The sequence below is a fragment of the Lynx canadensis genome, chromosome X, assembly GCF_007474595.2.
Source record: "Lynx canadensis isolate LIC74 chromosome X, mLynCan4.pri.v2, whole genome shotgun sequence".
Taxonomy (NCBI): Eukaryota; Metazoa; Chordata; class Mammalia; order Carnivora; family Felidae; genus Lynx; species Lynx canadensis.
The window spans coordinates 20,129,732-20,148,322 of NC_044321.2; the positions used below are offsets into that span (position 1 = coordinate 20,129,732).

At 43.4% G+C, this 18,591-nt stretch overlaps 1 protein-coding gene across 4 annotated transcripts in view; it reads left to right on the forward strand.

Moving 5' to 3' along the window:
- PDK3 (pyruvate dehydrogenase kinase 3) overlaps positions 1–18,591 on the forward strand; it is a 67,681-nt gene that overhangs the window by 33,333 nt on the left and 15,757 nt on the right. For all 4 annotated transcript variants that reach the window (XM_030306186.1, XM_030306184.1, XM_030306185.1 and 1 more), the window contains one exon: positions 13,578–13,655. In XM_030306186.1, coding sequence (XP_030162046.1) covers positions 13,578–13,655 — 78 coding nt within the window. The remainder of the gene's footprint in view (positions 1–13,577; positions 13,656–18,591) is intronic.

The following is an 18,591-nucleotide window of genomic DNA, read 5'->3' on the forward strand; positions in this document are numbered from 1 at the left end:
ATTTTTTTTCAGTGTTATGGTTACTCTGTGCAGCCTCAGATCCCCAAACTGCTCCTTCCCAAAGATTATATCTCCTACTGTGGCCCTCCTCTTTTTCCCCTAAACACGCACGAGTTTTCATGGCCACAGTCCTCCCCGTTTTTCATCAAGGAGCTTAGTTGCTCTTTTTCTAAACTGTGTAGCTAAGTGGGAGGCAGAAGAAGGCCTTGTCTTCTTGGCCAAGCTCTCAAGCCCACCTCAAGCAGAGTGACCTTTGCTGTTTGAGCTTAGAGGGACGAGGTAGATGGCCTAACAGGTGCAGCCTCCGCAGTGGGGGAGCAGACCAGACCTTTAGCAGCGATAGGTAAGGAAGATCTGTGCCGTTTGCATAGCCTGGGTGTTGCTAAACCCAGGGAGGGGGACCCCGGCATGGTGGCCTTAGCACACCCAAGGATCATTGAGCTGTTCTGGCCTCTGTTTACTTAGGACACATTCATTCAAATGATGTCAGTTATAAGGTGAATATAGGCCCAGCCTCAGCTCCCTAGGAATCCTATAGGTTGCTCGCTCACAAGATAACCCTGTGGTTGATCATGACCTCTGCAGGCCCCAGGGTAGAAGGGGAGCAGGATCGGTCTTGTCCTGGCTTGTGTTCATCAGACCCTAGCCCACTGGCTTTTACGAATCAGAAAGCCTGGTTCAGATAGTTGCCCGCTTGTAGAGAAAAAGGCACAAATCCAGAAAGCACAGGAACTTGATTATGTACTGAATATATGCCTTTTCTTTTGAACTATAAGCATTTGTGTTTTACATTGGTTTTGTGACTCATATTGAATTTAGCGTATGCCCATAAGATGGTCAATAGACATTCCTTGTTTTGACAAATTTTAATCCTTTTGATAATTTACTATTTTAAACCCCACTTTATTGAGATAGAATTCTCATACTGTACAATTGACCTATTTAAAGTATACACACGATTCAGTGGTTTTTAGCACAGGTGCAGAGTTGTGAATTCATCACCACAGGCAGCCTCACATTTTCGTCACGGAAATAAACTCCATGACCATTGGCAATCGTCTCCGTCCACCCAGGCCTAGGCAGCTACGGGTCTACTTTCTCTCTATAGACTTGCTATTCTGGACACTTTCGTAAGTGGCATCACACAACATGCGGCCTTTTGTGTCTGGCTTCTTTCACTGAGCAGAATGTTTTCAAGGCTCGTCCACATCGCATGTGGGTCCGTACTTTATTCCGTCTTACAGCTGAGTAATGGTCCAGTGGATGGATATACTACATTTTGTTTATTCATCAGTTGATGGACATTTGGGTTAGCTGGGCACCCTTGAACGTGTTAGGTAATCTCTTCGGGCCTCAGTTTCTTCATCTGTAAAATGGTGCTGTTGGTAAGTCATCTTTGTCATAGGGTTAAATGAGTTGATCTAGAGAGAGCTCCTAAAGCAGGGCTCTCACCCGGCAGGGACTGTAGGCACGTTTCCCAGGAGTAGTCCTTGGGTCTCGTACAAGTCATTTGGCTTCTCGTTTATACCGTCAATTATATTATAGATTGGCACCTTTTACTTTCCTTTCTGGCATAAGCTGTGAAACATTTATAAAAGTCATTTAGGACATGTATAAGACAATTGGATATTTGACATTGAAGAAATACTGTTGTTTTTACATGTGGTATTATGTTGTGATTATGTTTTTTGAAAGAGTCCTAGCTTCTAGAAAGGTATCTTTGAAATATCGCACGTGATATAAAATGACATGTGAGTTTTGCTTCAGAATTGCAGCAGAAAAGACTGACGTGTGTTGAACACCGCTGAGTGTAGTAATGGGTACGTCAGGGTTCATTATAGTGTGATCTGTACTTTGGCATATGCTGGCCATTATTCACGATCAACTTGTAGAAAACAGACTCATGTTTATCATCTCATTGTTTCTTGGCAGTCTTTCATTAATTTTCAGAGAGATTTAAACCGCGAATCAATACAATTAGATAAGTAACAGACTTCTAGGCAACTGGTAGCGCTTCTCAGAGCAGAGGGAGGAAGCGGCGCTAACGTGAGTCAGTTCGTAAGAGAGGATGAGGACGAGCCCGCTGCCCTTGACTCTTCAGGTGAAAAGAACCTGTGGGTTCGCGGCACCTACTGACTGCGCTGCTCTTACCTGGCCTGTTCCATGCTCCCCGGTCCCGGCCTTCCTCGTACTTCGTTGGTCCCTCTAACTGCGCTGCAAATTTCTCAACGGCTGGAATTGATCGTCTCTGCTTTCGCGTCACTCCTAGGGACAGAAGTTTTGCACTGAAAACTAGCTGAAGAGATGTGCAAAGCGGTTCAGTTGATACTTGAAAGACAGAAAGTAGATGTTTATGCCTCCCGTCTACCTCACGGCTCCACTTCCTTTGTCCTTTGTGGGCACGGTCTGACCGTGGGCCAGATAGGTCCCTTCCCCGCCCCCTCCCGTGCTTACTCACAGCTCCGGCTCCACTCTCTCTCCTGCCCTTCTCCACCCTGTACCCAATGGCACCACTGCTGTACTGTGAATAAAGCTTACTGTGTCCTCATTTAATCATTTCTGCCGCTTGTGGGCATGACTTAGAGCCTGGATTCCTGGCGATGCCAGTGCCTAGGAAAATCATCCCCCGCTACCCTCCATGCCCTTCTGCCACTCCCATTGCCGCTTCCCCCAGCACACGTTCGCTCTCGTGGTCAGGAGGAAGGGCCCGCGTGTTCCCCGCTCCTACTTTATCTTTTAAACCAGATTTTGCATTTTTCGACAGCCTCTTCCCTTAAGGAAGTCAGCAGCGGAGCGTGGTTTCAGATTCTGAAAGTGCAGAAACACATCAAGCTACATTCACACAATCGACTCTTCTGCCACCTTCGTTCCCTTCGCAAATCATGCCTCCTGGTCCCCACGGCACGCTGAGTATGCTCGTGCATACTCTGTAGAATGCTCTTATGCTCCTTCCACCTGGTGAGGTGGATGCTTACTAAGGGCCACTTACTTGTCCTCAAACCATTGGTATAAGTTTTCCACCTGTTGTGACTCCATAATTTATATAAATATTATGTAAACTGAAGAAATACGAGTAGAAAAAAGATTTCTCTCCATTAAAATCAAGTTGAATGCTTCGGAAAGACTTGATAAAGAAGAGTCTCTTAAAAATGTAATGAAGTGACAGGGAACAGATAACTCTTAGGTTACAGGGCAGCACTGAGGAAAAATCGCAGAAGGAACCTGAACTCACATTGCTTCACAGGTATCTTTACCTTTAGTAGACTTTCAAGGAGTAGGAGTTGGAATTCATAGATACATGTGGTGTTACTTACCTGAGAAAGATGACCTAGAGCCCAAAACCGATCCATATGGAACGAAGAGGCTTTGGCCTTCCATGGAAAGGTTGGCGGGGGAGTAATTGTATATTCAAACGTGCAGTCGAACTTAACGTTTATAATAATAGTTCTACTTTAGGGCTTCCCACGTTATCGAGCGTTTTTGTTGGTCATCCAGCTCGTGTTCGCAGTTGGGTCAGTTAAGAGGACTAATGCCATATTCGCAAAATACTAAAAAGTGCTCATTGAAGGAAGTTCAGAAAAGGAGGGCAGGGGTAAAGAGAATAAAAATGACCCATTTTTGTAACTCAGTGAGAACATTGTTTTATACATTTGAGCTCATACCGCATTTACAGATGAGTATGCAGTCACAAATACGGTGAGTGATCCTTGTCTCTACAAGATCCATTGTATTTGTCTGTTTCATCTTGTCCAGCGTGAGTGCCCATCACTCATGACCTTCCTGGATGAACTGAACATCTGACAGCATAGCCTCTTCTCCGTCCTCTGTATCAGTATGGTTGGAGTCCTTCCTATATCTCATCAGCTATACTCATCATCTCTGTATACGAATGGTTTTTCCAGCCCAGTGTGTATGGTCTTTATTCCTCACCGGGGTATTGGCCTTAAATCAGGTACCTTTCCTACTGTGGCGAAATGGACTGGGCAACCTAGAAGGAAACCTGAAGGTCTCTTCTCCCTGTGGACTAAAGCCAATCTTAACAGTCACCTCCCGTTTCATTGCCTCTGGGCCCTCCTCTCAATTCTCTGAGTGTCAGAACACCTGAGCACAGGCTCTTTCTGGCTCAAAATAAGACTGAGAGAGAACGAACAAAGCAGAGAGCACCAGCGGTCAAAAGGCCTAGAAGTTTTTCTGGGTTTTCTAGCAAAAAGGCCCCCGAGTCTCTCTAATGATGAGAAGGTCTCAAAGGGCCCACGTGTCACAGCCAGTCCCAGTATTCCTGGGAACTGTCAGAGAGTGGAAGAAAGTTGTGTCTGTGTCTTTGGACTCTTAGCGAAGTCTTGCTGCTCCCTTCCTCTTTCTCGAGTAGCTGGTATTTTTTTCATTGCCTTTTGGCCTTCTCACATCCTATGAGACTTCTCAGGTTTTTTGGCCTTCTCACATCCTGTCTCAGTCTTGATTATTTTTGTCCTTCTGTTTTGTTTTAGGAAGCTTGATGTAGAGGAAGCAGGGGTTCCGGGTTTTAATGACAGCTCTACTCTTGATTTTCTCAGCTGTGAAGATCCTGCCCGAGTTCAGCACAGTCACATGTGAAGCCCACGTGACCTGGGCGTGCACACACATGCCTCCATATGCGCATGTGTTTCACAGCCTTACACAGCTCTAATGAACTAACAATGATACCATACTTAGGTCTCCTGAGACAGACCACAGGAACTACTTTTATGTAGAAGGGTAGGGACATTTTTATTTTTGACTGGATGGTTGTATAAATGTGTAAACGTGGGGTGCATCTTGCATAACACTGATCGAATGTGCAGAACATTGAAGCATGCCTCCTTGCTGCCTATTTAGCACATTAATATCTACCTTCGCCATCTGTAAATTATAGACTCGTGGTAGCGAATGCTGGAATTAGTGTTGTAAAGCTGTTCCTATTATCCTCTGGGAGGTGCCTTCCATTGTGACCCTTTCCTCTTCTTTCTTTGTTAAGAAACCAGGAAATAAAATGGAAAATCCTATGGTAAGATCCTTTTAAAGGTACAGACTTAAATACTTGGTACAAAAGTCAGCTTTCACAGTGATGTTAGTTTGCCTGTGTTGTTGCTACATGCCATTATTGCTTAGCATAATAGCATACAAGTGGTATCTTGAGAGCATGTCATTATTCTGGTTCAGAGATAATGTCTTACGCTCTCACTTAGGGCTCTCGAGGTTGCAGGTAACAGAGGCCCGCTCATGTTAACACAAGAAACCGATACGTTAAAAGAATCTAGTAGGGGGGACGCCTGGGCGGCTCAATCGGTTAAGCCTCTCACTTTGGCTCAGGTCATGATCTCACAGCTCGTGAGTTTGGGCCCCGTGTCAGGCTCTGCGCTGACAGTGCGGAGCCTGCTTGGGATTCTCTCTCTCTGCCTCTCCCCCACTCATGCTGTCCCTCTCGCCTGCCCGCTCTCTCTCTCTCTCTCTCTCTCAAAATGAATAAACTTAAAAAAAAATCTAGTAGGTCCCATGATAATCCAAGGACAGGAAGCACTTCACAGTTGGAGCTACACTGGACCCGGGAAACAGAAAACAAGGTTGTTTACTGTGTATCTTTGCAACTGAGGCTGCCAAGCCATGGCCCCTCTGCCTTTCTTTTAAATGTTTTTTTTTTCTTTAATTTTTTTTAATGTTTGTTTATTTTTGAGAGAGAGAAAGAGACAGAGTGTGAGCAGGGGAGGGGCAGAGAGGGAGGGAGGCACAGAATCCGAAGCAGGCTCCAGGCTCCGAGCTGTCAGCACAGAGCCCGACGTGGGGCTCAAACCCACGAACTGTGGATCATGACCTGAACCGAAGTCGGACGCTTAACTGACTGAGCCACTCAGGCGCCCCGGCCCCTCTGCCTTTCTCTCTTGTCTGCAGCCTTGACGCTTGTTTAGGGCAGCTCGTCTAAGGCATTGGTGGCCACCCCAGGCCCTCTAGGTCAGTCATGATAACTCTCAGCGTGTCCTTGTGTCTCCTGCCCTGCCTGTCTCCATCCTAATTTCTCAAAAAACGAATTTAGTTGGCCCAGTCCATCTTCTTGCCCACGACCACAGATGTGAGGATTGTGACCAACCTGTAGGTTGGTCGCCCTACGGTAGGTGTTCTGCCCCCCACTTGTCTAGTTGGCTGTGGCTGGGAGAGTGGGAGAAGGTCCAGTGCTTTCAAAAACCCTGGTTCCCACTCGGGATGGGTTTTGGGTAGAAGGATGGTAAACATACCTTACTAGAATCGCTTTATAGCTTACAAGGCTTCCTAAGAGCAGCATTATCTATGACTTTGTAATGCTTTATGGTGCTTTATGTTACTCCTCTGGCAGCGGCTTTTTAATCTTGAGCTTGACAGCTTTTTGTATCCTTTTAGACCCAAGTAAGGGACCGTGACACCTTCAGGCTTGTTTTTTCAGCACTCACTCAAATTTATCCTTGTTCAGCCTCTTGTAAGCAAATGATTATGTGTATTCGCGATAGAGGTTATTATTTGATAGCAGAATTCTGTGGTGAATTTTGAATAGGAAAGTCTTCTAATAAAAAAGTCTCATGAAATAACTTCCATAATCCATTAAATTTTCCTGGATGCTTTTTAAAAAAAACTAATTCCTTGTTACGTTGAATCTGTTCAACTACTTGCTGTGTGAACCTTTTAAAATTTTTTTTTTTTAAATGTTTGTTCTGAGAGAGTGAGAGAGAGCTAGAGAGAGCATGAGTGGGGAAGGGTCAGAGAGAGAGAGAGAGAGAGAGAGACAGAGAGAGACAGAGAGAGACAGAGAGAGGCAGAGAGAGGCAGAGAGAGGCAGAGAGATAGAATCCCAAGCAGGCTCTGCACTGACAGTGGGGCACGACGACCTGGGGCTTGATCCCATGAACCGTGAGATCACGACCTGAGCTGAAATCAGGAGTCGGATGCTTAACTGACTGAGCCACTCAGGTGCCCCTTAACCCTGCCTACCCTTTTAAATAAAATATATTTAGTCTTGTGTGTTTACAGTTTGGGTTGCCTGGGAAAGTATATATGTGTCACACCCACAGTTTTGTTAGTTACTTTACGATCAATACTTTATTTTCCTTGAAAACAGATATTTAAAAAAATTTTTTTTCAACGTTTATTTATTTTTGGGACAGAGAGAGACAGAGCATGAACGGGGGAGGGGCAGAGAGAGAGGGAGACACAGAATCGGAAGCAGGCTCCAGGCTCTGAGCCATCAGCCCAGAGTCTGACGCGGGGCTCAAACTCACGGACCGCGAGATCGTGACCTGGCTGAAGTCGGACGCTTAACCGACTGCGCCACCCAGGCGCCCCTGAAAACAGATATTTTAAAACAATGGATAGCACCTAGGTTCAGTGACAGCAGTAGTGATTTCCTGATACTTCCTTTTAAAGATTGGTGGTAAATACTAGACAAAATATATTGCTGATAAATGTGATTTAGTAAATTATCATACATAAAATTTGGGGTTTCTTTATTTTAGAGCAAGTGCGCAGGTGGGGGAGAGGGGCACAGGGGGAGGAAGGGAGAGAGAGGTGGGGGGGGGATACTCAAGCAGGCTCTACGTCAGCACAGAGCCCGATGTGGGGCTCGATCCCACAACCAAGGGATCATGACCTGAGCTGAAGTTGAGAGTTGGACAGTCAGCCGACTGAGCCACCCCGGAGCCCCTAAAATTTTGGTTTCTAATTAAAAAAAAAAATAGAAGTCTTATTAGGAAGCTTATTGTAAATAGAACTTACATTTTACTCGAGAATAAAGGAAATGGATTAATAAACCAGTAGCTGAATTTTGGTTATGTTGTTTTAAAGCTTTTTCATTTTTACATTGTTTAACTTAAACAGATTTTTTTTGTTTCTCTATGCATGTGATGTCATGCACCCCCGTACCCCATGATCATTCATGTCCTGAGAGGCAGTGACAGAATTAGCATGACCTAGCTTTGGCTTTCCAGCCACATCTAGCTTCTCTTCACAATTACTTGCTAACTTTTTTTTTAAATGTGGGTTCCCAGGGGTGCCTGGGTGGCTTCGTTAGTTAAACGTCCACTTCTTGATTTTGGCTCAGGTCATATCTCATGGTTAGTGAGTTCAAGCCCTGCTTGGGATTCTCTCTCCCCCTCTCCCTCTCCCTCTCCCTCTCCCCCTCCCCCCTCCCCCTCTCCCCCTCTCCCCCTCCCCCTCTGCCCCTCTCCCCCTCTGCCCCTCTCCCCCTCTGCCCCTCTCCCCCTCTCTCTCTCCCTCTTTCCCTCTCTCCCTCCCTCTCCCTCTCCCTCTCCCTCTCCTCCTCTCCCTCCCCCTCTCCCTCCCCCTCTCCCTCCCCCTCTCCCTCTCCCCCTCTCCCTCCCCCTCTCCCTCTCCCCCTCTCCCTCCCCCTCTCCCTCCCTCTCTCCCTCTCTCTCCGTCTCCCCCCCTCTCCCTTCCTCTCTCCCCCCCTCTCTCCCTCCCTCTCTCCCTCCCCCTCTCCCTCCCTCCCTCCCTCCCCCTCCCTCTCTCTCCCTCTTTCCCTCTCTCTCCCTCTCTCTCTCAAAATAAACGTTTAAAAAATAAAAATAAAATATGGATTCCCAGGCCTCAGTATTGACCAACTGTATCATAATCTCCAGGGGTACGTTTATAATGTGTACTTTTTTTTTTTTTTAACTTGGTAATGAATTCTGCATACAGCCAGGTTTGGAAAACACTCTGGACCTTTGGTTCCCAGTCTGACCAAAAAGAACATCTGTCATCAGTGTAATTGACTACACTTTGAGAACTTTCTCATGGGCAGGAAGATTCTTCAACCTAAGGAATGCTTACTAGGCATGTTTGTGTCCATGGTATTATAATGTGTTATGGGAATTTATGAATATGAATATATGATTTTACCATTACTGCCCCACAAATACTTTTGGCTGGCTGGTGTATGTGAATCTTGTTGTAATGTCTTGAGTTTTTCAGGATCATGATGCATTTCTTTTTCCTTCCTTCCTTCCTTCCTTCCTTCCTTCCTTCCTTCCTTCCTTCCTTCCTTCCTTCTTTCTTTTTTTTTTTTTTAAGTAAGCTCTAGTCCCAACATGGGGCTTGAACTCACGGCCCTGAGATCAAGAGTCGCATGCTCTCCCAACTGACCCAGCCAGGTCCCTCCATAATGCAGTTTTTAATTACAGCATCGATACACTGTAATTAGTAGTAGGGTTTAAAAATCCTTATTCACATGTGGTTTTAGGAATCATACTGGGTCTTTGAGTTTCAAGTTGACTGCTTCTTTCTGGGCTCTGTCATCTTGCCCATGTTACATTTACATAATACCTTTTCTGAATAATGCTGTTATAATCTCATGCTCCTGGCCAAGCTAATGCCATGAGGAACTAGCACATTTAGTGGGACTGGGTTCTTTTCTATCTATAGTGGATGGAAGAACGATGTTTAAACATCTTTAAAGGTGTCCTATACTTGAAGGAGTTGTTTTGTGGAGGTGTGTCGGCTCTGTATGTGGTTAACGAAGCTCCATTTTCAGATTTCATTATTCATTGGTTTAAAGAAAGTGGCCTTCGAGGCTCTCGGTCGGCTCTGTGCTCTCGTGTCACTAGGTGGAGATATAGCATTGTTGAGTGGTGTAGCCAAAGCAAAGAGGGAGTGTTGATTTCTTATCTTTTTATGAAACTACTTTACAGATGTTTGATGAGATTTCTTACACTCTAGGAAAAAAACTTGAGTTTAGTATAATTCCAAATTTTCATTTTCTTTTATTAGAGTTTAAATTCAATGCTACTTTAACGTCTGTTTTCACACTGATCAACTCTTCATTTTAAAAATACTTTTCTCCTCTTACTAACATTTCAATTGGCTGTCCCTCATTATTTCATCTTGTCATAGTTATTCCAGTGTCCGTATTTGTGATTCTTTACAGAGGTTTGATTCTAAAAGTTTAGTAATTAGAATTTTTACTCTGAGGTCAAATATTATGTAAAATTTTAATTGGGTAGCAATATGAGGTAAATGAACCAAGCTTTTTGGTCGGAACATACCTGAATCTTTATATTATTTTAGGTTGACAGTGTTAAATTTTAACACACTTAAATTCTGTAGGCGTTATTTCCCCCCTCCCGTTTTCTTCCTTCCTTCCCTCTTTCTCTTACCTCTTGAATCTTAAACAAGTATCCACTCTATGCACAGTATTGATGTGAGGAATATGAAAAAAGCACAAGCCTGTCTCCAAAGAGCTGGTGTCCAGGTGAGAATATTGCAAATGCACCTATGAAGCGTTTTAAAGTAATCTGAGTATCTGATCTTTAGAAATTGTGAAGGTGAACTTTAAAAAAAAATGTCACTTTGGAAAAGATTCTGGCTGTGCCTCAAATGTTTAAACATTGTGATACCTTGTGATCATGCAGCTTTCCTCTCCTGGGTATATACCCAAGGGAAATGAAAACATGTTTACAAAAAACACTTGGACGTGAATGTTCATGGCAGCATTATTCATAATAGCCAAAAAGGGGGAACAATCCAGATGTCCCTCAACAAATGAATGGAGAAACAAAATGTGTTTGTGTACAGTGTAACACTGTTCAGCGATGAGAAAGAATAAAGTACTTCTAGATGCTGCAACATGGGTGACCCCTGAAAACATTCTGCTCCGTGAAAGAAGCTAGGCACCAAAGGCCACGTATTGTGTGATTCCACTTATGTCAAGTGTCCAGAATAGCAAGTCTATAGAGAGAAAGTAGACCCGTGGCTGCCTAGGGCTGGGTGGAGGGAGACGATTGCCCGTGGTCATGGAGTTTATTTCCCTGGTGATGAAAATGTGAAATTGATCGTGGGGACGGATGCATAGCACTGAAAATACACTAAAAACCACGGAATTGTATATATGCTTTAAATGGGTGACTTATGTGGATATGAGAATTGTATCTCAGAAAAGCTGTTTTTTTAATGTTTATTTATTTCTTATTTTGAGAGAGACAGTGCGAGCAGGGAAGGGGCAGAGAGAGGGAGAGAAAGAGAATCCCAAGCAGGCTCCGCACTGTCAGCGCAGAGCCCGACGTGGGGCTCAAACCCACGAAGCATGAGATCATGACCTGAGCTGAACCCAAGACTCGGACACTTAACCATCTGAGCCACCTAGGCACCCCTCAGTAAAGCTGTTTTTAAAATAAATTATCAAAAGGCTTAAAATTTATCAAAGGAAGGAATATGTATTGACCATCTAATAGATATGTACTAAGTTCTGTATGGGTTACAAACCACATGGAAAACACAAACCCTGACCTCAGATTGTTTATAGTTCAAGAGAAAAGGCACCCATGCAGTCTATAATAATGCACTTTTGCTTTCTGAATGTTTTCCATCTTTTGAGATCTAACTGCCTGAATTCTGTTCCAGCTATTTCTTTAATAGCCCAGATCTTCTTACCCTGTGTCTTTTTTTTCCTTTTAGAAGTGAACTCTTGTTCCTCAGACCTTGATAAATATCAGCCCCACTGTGTTACCTTTAAGTAACTTCTGGACGACCTTTTTAAGCTATGGTAGTGTCCCCGATAACTTAGAGTGTGTGGCCCATGGAAATCCCTTCTTCCAGCAAATACTTACTGATAATTCATTACAAATAATTGGCACATCTTAAGACTTTGGGCAGTATTATTTTTTAAAAAGATTATTTTAAAATCCTTTTTATTTCAGTTCATGTACAAACACTGGTATATTATTATTAACTAAAGCCTGTGGATTACATTCAGCCTCACTCTTTGTGTTGTGCTGTTCTGTTGCCTTTAACAAATGCATAATGTCATACGCCCACCATTGCAGTACATACAGAATAGTTTCAGTGCCCTAAACACGCCCCATGCTCTACCTGTTCATCCCTGCCCTTCCTACCTCCCCCTGAACCTCCGAAAACCACCGATCTTTCTGTTGTCTCTATGGTTTTGCCTTTCCTGGAATGTCATTTAGTTTTTATTTTAACTGAAATTTTTTTTCGAAGTATAGCTGACATACAATGTTACATTAGTTTCAGGTGTACAGCATAGTGATTGAACAATTCTATACATACCTCACTGTTCACCACAGTAAGTGTAGTCACCGTGCAAATCATACCCACATAGAGCACCTCACACCAGTCAGAATGGCTAGTGTCAAAACGACAAGAATAACAAGTGCTGGTGAGGATGTGGAGAAAAGGGAACCCTCCTGCACTCTTGGGGGAATGTATTTGGTCCAGGCACTATGGAAAACATTATGGAGGGTCCTCAGAAAACTAAAAATTGAAGTACCGTATGATCCAGTAATTCCACTCGGGGGTTTTTACCCAAGGGAAACAGAAACACTGATTCGAAGATATAGGCACCCCTACGTTTATGGCAGCATTACTTACAGTAGCCAAGATACGGAAGCAACCCAAGTGTCCATCGATAGATAAGTGGTTGAAGAAAAAGTGGTATCTACATACAGTGGAATATTACTCAGCCATAAAAAATGAGATCTTGCCATTTATGGCTATATGGATGGTCCTAGAGGGTATTGTGTTAAGTGAAATAAGTCAGACAGAGAAAGACAAATACCATATGATTTCATTTACCTATGGAATCTAAGCAACAAAACAAACGAACAAACAAACAGACTCACAAATACAGGGAACAAACTGGTGGTTGCCAGAAGGGCGGGTGGGTGGATAGGTGAAATTGGTAGAGAGGTACGATCTTCCAGTTAGAAAATAAGTAAGTCACGGAGATGAAAAGTACAGCCGAGGGAGTATAGTCAATAATAGTGTAACAACAAATCTCTTATGCTGCAATTTAGTCAGGTTGCATGGTGTTCAAAAGTACAGTTGAGGGGCGCCTGGGTGGCGCAGTCGGTTAAGCGTCCGACTTCAGCCAGGCCACGATCTCGCGGTCCGCGAGTTCGAGCCCCACGTCAGGCTCTGGGCTGATGGCTCAGAGCCTGGAACCTGTTTCCGATTCTGTGTCTCCCTCTCTCTCTGCCCCTCCCCCGTTCATGCTCTGTCTTTCTCTGTCCCAAAAATAAATAAACGTTGAAAAAAAAAAATTAAAAAAAAAATACAGTTGAGGGGCGCCTGGTTGGCGCAGTCGGTTGGGCGTCCGACTTCAGCCAGGTCACGATCTCGCGTTCCGTGAGTTCGAGCCCCGTGTCAGGCTCTGGGCTGATGGCTCAGAGCCTGGAGCCTGTTTCTGATTCTGTGTCTCCCTCTCTCTCTGCCCCTCGCCCATTCATGCTCTGTCTCTCTCTGTCCCAAAAATAAATAAACGTTGAAAAAAAAAAGTACAGTTGATAAATTTTCGTGAAAAATACCTTTTAGGAATATTTAAAAGTTAAATAAATGTATGGTTAGTAGACGACTGGCCATATTGTCATTAGTGCAGTATTTTGATACTTTTGTAGTCATTAAAACTTTAAAGGAAGAGAAATTTTGGTTCAGTCATAACAATTCTATTACAGCCAAAAAAGACTATTTTGTAAAAAAAACTATAATTCTAAATCCGTCTGGTTAGAAACTGCCCTGATTTTGTTTATGTATCTGTATGTCTGTCTATCTGCTTGTGTCGAAAGCTAAACTCTTTTTTTTCTTTACAGATGCATATGAAACCGCCAAGATGCTGTGTGAACAGTATTACCTGGTCGCCCCAGAGCTGGAAGTTGAAGAATTTAATGGTAAAAGAAAAATAATTTTAACCTTAAATGCAAGGAAGTTGACTAAAAATCTGATACCTTAGCTACCTTTCAATGAGATCCTAAAAGTATGCTACTTTCTCCTCTTATATCTTTTAAAACTTTTCTATCTCCTAGGTCACCTAGGTATATTGTTGTAAGGAGTTTTTGTACAGGGGTTTGTGATCTGTTAGAACTCAGAGTTCTTGGAACAGAAGTGATCAAGGTAGAAGATGCACAAACCTGTAAATAGGCAATTCTCAAAATAACAAATGCCAAGCAGTCACTAAACATACGGGAACGCGTTTAACTAGACTAATCAAAGAACAACAAACAAAAATAGAGAAATGTTGTCTTTCAAAGTGGCAGTGATTAAAACGTTGTGATGCTTTGAATTGGTGCCCAGAAAACTACTCTGTCACTCTGTCACCAACACTTACACATTTTGGGTAGAAGTTTAAATTGGTACAGCCTTTCTCAGAAAATGCTACTGGTGTCCTTTCTCTTGGCCTAGTAAATTAAATTTAGTAGTGGTCTTATTCTTTGGTCTGGTAAATTAACCATCAGAAAATGTATTCTAAGAAAGTAAGGTGTGCACAGATGTACGTATAAGAATAATGATCACAGTGGTTTTCTTACACAGAAAAGTGAGAAAACAACCCAAGTTTTCCATACAAGAAGATTATTTAAATAAATTGTGGTACACTCATAAGATAGAACACTAAGCAGCCATTCAAAATAATGCTTTGAAAGAATATTGAGGGGCACTTGGGTGACTCATTAAGTTAAGCCTCCGACTTCGGCTCAGGTCATGATCTCACGGTTTTTGACTTCCAGCCTGGCATCGGGCTGTCTGCTGTCAGCGCAGAGCCTGCTTCAGATCCTCTGTCCCCCTCTCCTTCTGCCCCTTCCCCATGCTGCGTGTTCACGTGTGCTCTCTCTCTCTTTCAAAAAAAATTTTTTTAAAAAAAGAATATTGAATGTATGGGAAAAGATGAGCTTTTTAAACACAGCCTATCAAAGTTTGTAGTAGTGCAAGTTCATTGGAGAATATTTTGGAGGATTTATAGCACCAAAATACAGCAGCTTTCTGGATAGTAGGGTCATGACTGATTGTTATCTTCGTCATAGGATTCTATACTTACTTACATGTTACCTTTATTTAATTGTTAGTTACAAAAGAGACATGCTCGTTGGAAAAATACAAACAATACGGAATGTAGAGTAAAAAGTGAGAGTCCTCTACTGTCTCGGGACTGTACAGAGCTTTGGTTTTTTTTTATGTAAATGGAGTTGAAACTATACATGTGCTGTCACTGGTGTTTTTCACTTTCGCCTTGAAGATCTTTGCGTTTATTAATGGCATTTAGAGATTATCCACAGCGTAAACTGCCGTGATTTATTTAATCATCTACCGGTGAGTGAACATTTGGGATTTCTAATTTCCCCATATTCCTTGTAATGAGCGGTGCAGGGTGTGTGTGGGTCTGTATCTGGAGGGTGGGAAAATCTGTGAACACGTGGAAGTCTTTGTGTCAGTTGGGTTCCTAGAAGTGGAATGACTGATTCTTAGGGTGTGGGCACTTAAAATTAAAGATAAACCCAGTTCCCTCTCAAACGTCTACCAAAAATGTATTTTACTTGCAGTGGGGTCAAAATGTGGAAAGACTTGAGGCTGCCGTTTCAGGATATTCGCCCCTCCGTTCTTCCAGAACGTATGCAATCAAAGCTGCTTTCACAGTCTGTTGGGTTCTCCGTATTTGTAGTCAATACACTGCCACAGCAGAAGGGACTTTGCTGGGGTATTCCCGAGTAGAAGCATCTCTGTATTCTCTCTCCTCCTCCTTACAGGCTGGGCAAGGCCTGACCTCACCGTACAGATTTCTGTTTGTCAAACACGGGACTTAAATTCGCAGGTGGTAACCAGCTGCTGTTTTGTGTGAATGGCAGCCTCACTCGCTGTAAAGGCCAGAGCAGCGAGCCTGCTTTTGCTGATCTCGGGAGCCAGCCGTGTCCCCCGTTCCTTCTCAGTGAAGCGGTCACACTGGGCAGCACAGCTCACCAGGAGAGGAGATGAATGACTGTTTTTAGCACTGTCTCATGCATGATTTTTGGAGCCACTCTTCCCATCTTTAAGAGAAATAAATGCTGGTGGTTATAGGCCACCTGTAGTTTCCTGTTGCTTTGGGTAATGTGTTTATGATTGCTCTTTATCATTTCCTGAATGTCAAAGTTCTTTGTGGGCATGGTCAAGGACTTTGCTTTAGCGCTCACAGGTTCTGCGTTAGAGATGCAGGTCAGAGGTCAGTGTTCAACCCCTTAATGGATGTTGTCACTTTATAGAGAGTGGGTGTTTCCCACAGCACGATAGCTGCCTCAGTTTTTCCCGAAGGAAATCTGCCAGATCCAGATTCCCGTGGATTCATTGTTAGAGCCTGCATGAGCTAGCATAGCATCTTCTTTCTCGTTGCTTCCATTACCCACCGGGTGCCCTGAACAGCAGTCGATAACAGCACTGCCCTCTACCCTGCACTTCAGAGCAGGGGACTGCCACCAACCTGAGAGAGCACTGTTGCTACGTGAGAATTTTGCCATTAGTGTGACCTATCATCTTTTTTTTTTTAATCCGAATTTTTGGGTGTTTTTCCTTTCCCAGTGTAGACCGCTGAGAAAGCAGTAAATAGGATGGTGGAGAACATACTTGGTGAACGGCATCAGGATTTACCACTCATCACTAGACTTCTGGGTATTGGGAGCCAGCTGTAATAAACTTTCTTTATTATCCATTTTGTAACTAAACAGGAGTATTAAAAAGAACAGAATTTTATTTATCTTACATCAGGTTTCAGCTTTCCTTTTTTTAAAAACATATTTTAAAGTTTATTTATTTTGAGAGAGAGAGCAAGTGAGAGTGGGGGAGGGGCAAAGAGGGAGAGAGAAAACCCCAAGCAGGCTCCGCACTGTCAGCACAGAGCCCGATGCAGAGCTCGAACTCACGAGCCGCGAGATCATGACCTGAGCCGAAATCAAGAGTCAGACGCTTCACCGACTGAGCCATACGGGCACCCCAGGTTTCGGCTATTTCTGACTTGCCATGAAACCCGTGTAGGTTTCTCCAAAGACAAGTAGCCATTTCATCATACTTGTTCTCATTTTAGCTTTCTGATTCTCCTGAGAAATCGCTTGCCAAAACATGAGGCAAAGAAACCTCTTTTGTTACCTGTTGTGAATCCTTGTGGCGAGGCAGTATGGCTCAGAGGAAGGATGTGAGCTTTGTAGCTAGCCAGGCTGCGGGGACATGGATTCTGACTAGAGGTGGGGACTTCCTCATCTGTGAGATCACCTTGTGTGATGATAAAAGGATGCTGTTTCTGGGGCCTTAAATAAAGCACCAGACCCGGACTGGATATTTTTAAAAGGGTGGCTACTGGAAGTCAGGGTTGACTTGGGAAGGCTAAGACTTACTACTTGCATTTCTTCTCCATTTCTAGACCAGTCTCTCCTGTCACCAGTTTCATTTATAGCTTTGGGTTTGGTGGGCAACCTAAAAAGTTGACGTCATACCACACATGTCTTGTTATAAGAGAGTTTACAGAAAAGGTGTGTGTCCTGGGATCTTTGATTTCTAGTTTCCCCATATTGGATACTTTCGTGTGTAGTTTTGGGCCAGCGGTTCTGTACAGCAATCAAAAAGCCATTGCTGGTGGCCCTGTTAACACTGTAAAGTTAATTATTTAGTAACGATACTAGCCAGCATTTATTGACTACTTAGTTGTGGCAGGCTCTGTGTAAACTAGTTACACAGATATGTACTGTGCCCATTTTACATATGGAATACTGAGGCCCAGCTGGTTTAAATACCTATTAATGTATCTGTTACATGCCAGAATCAGGACTTGATCCCAGTATGACTTTGAACCACACCGTGTACTGTTTTTAATAGGCTTACCCATTGACTTTTGGACTTGATTAATCACCTCTAAGTGCCCAGCTACTTATTTTCTCTTAAATGTATTTCTTTCTGCTTAGCCTCTAGTTTTTCATTGTTATAGGAGAGAGAACAATCTGAAAATAAAATCCTTTGTATCCTGTGTTAAGTTCTGTTGCTACTTATTAAATGTTGTTCCAACACACGGTATTTGGAGCGATGACTCTGCAGAATAGAGACTTGGCTATTTCTTGAGTCTTGAGCATGAAAAACCTGGCCCATTTTTTCCCATTGACTTTTAAAAATGTGCCCTTAAATGGAAAATTCATATTGCATTTTTGTCTTATTTTAGAAAGTTAACAAGCATCTGTTAAAGGTCCACTACATAAAAGCCATTGGACCCAGGGTTAGGTAAGAGTCATGGACAAAAGCATTGGACATGGTCTTATAAGGAAGGAGAGACATCTAACCTGTTAATGTTCCCGAAGAAAATAGAAGTACAAGTAAGGGAGCAAGCCTACAGATGTTGATTCAACTGAAAAGAAAAAAAATATCAAAGAGTAGATTGGGAAAAAGATCTGGAGTGAAAAGATTGAATTCAGAAGGCTCTTTATATAACCGATCCTGCCTTTTGGTACAAGATAGGCTGAGGGTTCAACTTCTTCCTAGGGCTCCATTAAAATGGCAGTAAAGGAATACAAAGCAAAACAGCAAAGAAACCAGGGGGGACCATCAGTGGACCACTTACCTCACCTCCTGCCAGGGAGTAAACAGATGGAAGTATGCTGATTATGGGACAGAACAGGAGAAGCCACAAAGGAGAGGCTACTGCAAAGGTGGAGGGACTCTGGGAGCAGAGCCAGGAGGTGCAAAGGACTGGAAAAGGAAGCTAAAAGCTAGGGTTCGCTTGAAAGTTGGTCTGAGACAGAGCACGGAGGGGCAGTGGGGAGCACTGGACTCGGGCTGTGCTCTGCCTACAGTCAGAAGCGTTTTCCCTGGGGTGCGAAAATT